The following is a 2892-nucleotide window of genomic DNA, read 5'->3' as shown; positions in this document are numbered from 1 at the left end:
GAGATATTGCTGCAGCAGCAAAAGGGGGGCCCCCAGGGCCCCCCAGGGCCCCTGGGGGCCCCCCCCTTCTGCCTGGCTTAGATGATACTATAGGCGGAGGAGACCTGCAGCAGCAGCAGAAGCAGCAGCAGCAGCAGCAGCAGCAGCAGCAGCAGCAGTTGCAGCAGCTAATAAATTTAGTAAAGGAATGGGAGAAAGGAGAAGAGAAAATGAATTCGTTGATTTCTTTTTTGTCTTCTTCTCGATCAAACAAAAATAAAAATAAAAAAGAAAAAGATAAACAAAAAGAAGAAAAAGAAAAAGAAAAAGAAAAAGAAGAAAAAGAAAAAGATAAACAAAAAGAAAAAGAAAAAGATAAACAAAAAGAAAAAGAAAAAGAAAAAGAAAAAGAAAAAAAAGAAGAAGAAGAAGACGAAGAGGTGTTGCTGGTGGCTGGCGAAGAACTCAAAGAAATTCAAATCAAACAAAAAAAAATACAAACACAAATCCTTGTCCGTTGTCTTTGTCTTTGTTTTTTATTTTTTATTTTTTATTTTTGTTTATATTATTATATTTGTCTTTGTCTTTGTCTTTGTCTTTATTTTTTATTTTTTATTTTTGTTTATATTATTATATTTGTCTTTGTCTTTGTCTTTGTCTTCATTTTTTATTTTTTATTTTTGTGTATATTGTTATTTTTGTCTTTGTCTTTGTCTTTGTCTTTATTTTTTATGTTTTATTTTTGTTTATATTGTTATTTTTGTCTTTGTCTTTGTCTTTGTCTTTATTTTTTATTTTTTATTTTTGTTTATATTGCTATTTTTGTCTTTGTCTTTGTCTTTGTCTTTGCCTTTGTCTTTGTCTTTGTTTTTTATTTTCGTCTATACTTTTATTTTTGTCTTTGTCTTTGTCTTTGTCTTTGTTGGTTATTATTGTTTATATTATTACTTTTGTCTTTGTCTTTGTTTTTATTTTTTGTTTTTGTTTATATTATTATTTTTGTCTTTGTCTTTGTCTTTATTTTTATTTTTTGTTTTATATTATTATTTTTGTCTTTGTCTTTGTCTTTGTCTTTATTTTTTAATTTTGTTTATATTATTGTTTTTGTCTTTGTCCTTATTTTTTATTTTTGTTTATATTATTATGCTTGTCTTTGTCTCTATTTTTTATTTTTGTTTATATTATTACGCTTGTCTTTGTCTTCGTCTCTATTTTTTATTTTTATTTATATTATTATGCTTGTCTTTGTCTTTGTCTTTATTTTTTTATTTTTATTTATATTATTATCTTTATCTTCATATTTGCTGCTGCTTGTGCTGCTGCTGCTGCTGCTGCTGCTGCTGCTCAGACAGCAGCAAGTTTAGGGTTTGATGGTTTCGTTTCTGGTGATAATATTACTGCTGCTGTTGCTGCGTGTGCTGCTGCTGCTGCTGCTGCTGCTGCTGCTGCTGCTGCTGCTGCGTGTGCTTCTGCTTCTGCTGCTGCTGCTGCTTCTGCTGCTGCTGCTGCTGCTGCTGCTGCTGCTGCTCAGACAGCAGCAAGTTTAGGGTTTGGTGGTTTCGTTTCTGGTGATTATGCTACTGTTGAGGTTCGTGCTGCTGCTGGGGGGGAGGAGGCAGAGCTGTGGGCCCTTGACCTATACAAGGTAAACCCTAAACCCTAAACCCTAAACCCTAAACCCTAAACCCTAGATACGAAGGAGAGGCGTCAAGACCCTTGTCTTTACCTAAACCCTAAACCCTAAACCCTAAACCCTAGAGAGAGGCGGCGGTACTCCTGTCTCCTGCTATGCCCATGTATAACGCACTCAACACAACCTAAACCCTAAACCCTAAACCCTAAACCCTAAACCCTCGAAAAAGCCTTCATACAGCCCAGAGAGAGAGGGTTTAGGGTTTAGGGTTAATGTTGTTTCTCTTTTTTTTTTCTGTGTTATAATAAACCCTTCTGTCTGCAGCTGTATTTCTTCTCCTCTAATACTTGAGGGTTTAGGGTTTAGGGTTTAGGGTTTAGGGTTTAGGGTTTGTGTTTTGTGGTTTGTGTTGAAGATGTTATATTTATATTCTATACAGAGAGGATGGAGGGTACGGGAGAGGGGGCCCCTCACCATGGAGGTTAGGGGCCCCCAGTGTTTAGGGTTTTTGTTTTTAGAGTCTGGCGTGCATCGCGTGCAGCGTGTGCCCTCAACAGAAACACAAGTAAACCCTAAACCCTAAACCCTAAACCCTAAACCCTAGAAACCCTAAACCCTAATTTACACATAAAAAAATATGCCTCAAAGATCGAGGGTTTTTACGTTCATAGAAAAAAAAACAAACATTTATGCTGCTGGCAAAGGGTTTAGGGTTTAGGGTTTAGGGTTTAGGGTTTAGGGTTTAGGGTTTAGGGTGTTTGGGTTCAGGGGAGGATGCATACATCTACTGCTACGGTGGCCGTGCTGAGAGAGAAGGTAAAATAAATAAAATAAAAAAAAATAAATTAAATAAAATAAATTAAAAAAATAAAATAAAATGAAGTAAAATAAATAAAAAAAATAAAAAAAAAATATAATAAAACAAATGAAATGAAATTAAAATAAAATAAAATAAAATAAAATAAAATAAAATAAAATAAAATAAAATAAAATAAAATAAAATAAATTAAAAAAGTAAAATAAAATAAAATAAATAGACAGAGACAGAAATTGAGACAGCGAGATAGAGACAGAGAGAGCTTCATTAGTAGCAGCAGCAGCAACAGCAACAGCAACAGCAGCAGCAGCAGCGACAGCAACATCAGCAGCAACAGCAACAGCAGCAGCAGCAGCAGCAGCAGCAGCAGCAGCAGCAGCAGCAGCAGCACAGCCAACTGACGAAACCCCACCAAACACAAACAAAACCAAAACCAAAAACAACATATATATACACACACACA

At 35.1% G+C, this 2892-nt stretch overlaps 1 protein-coding gene across 1 annotated transcript in view; it reads left to right on the top strand.

The window, feature by feature from the left end:
• Positions 1-2420, top strand: part of EMH_0027150 (uncharacterized protein) — a gene marked incomplete at both ends in the record, with an annotated part of 3933 nt that extends 1513 nt beyond the window's left edge. Inside the window, 4 exons of the mRNA XM_013493992.1 lie at positions 3-491; positions 1511-1624; positions 2131-2177; positions 2381-2420. Coding sequence (XP_013349446.1) covers positions 3-491; positions 1511-1624; positions 2131-2177; positions 2381-2420 — 690 coding nt within the window. The remainder of the gene's footprint in view (positions 1-2; positions 492-1510; positions 1625-2130; positions 2178-2380) is intronic.
• Positions 2421-2892: the final 472 nt, after the last annotated feature.

Source organism: Eimeria mitis, genomic scaffold, assembly GCF_000499745.2.
Source record: "Eimeria mitis Houghton genomic scaffold, Emh_scaff1001, whole genome shotgun sequence".
In the NCBI taxonomy this organism is placed as follows: Eukaryota; Apicomplexa; class Conoidasida; order Eucoccidiorida; family Eimeriidae; genus Eimeria; species Eimeria mitis.
This window is presented reverse-complemented; position numbering and strand designations above follow the sequence as displayed.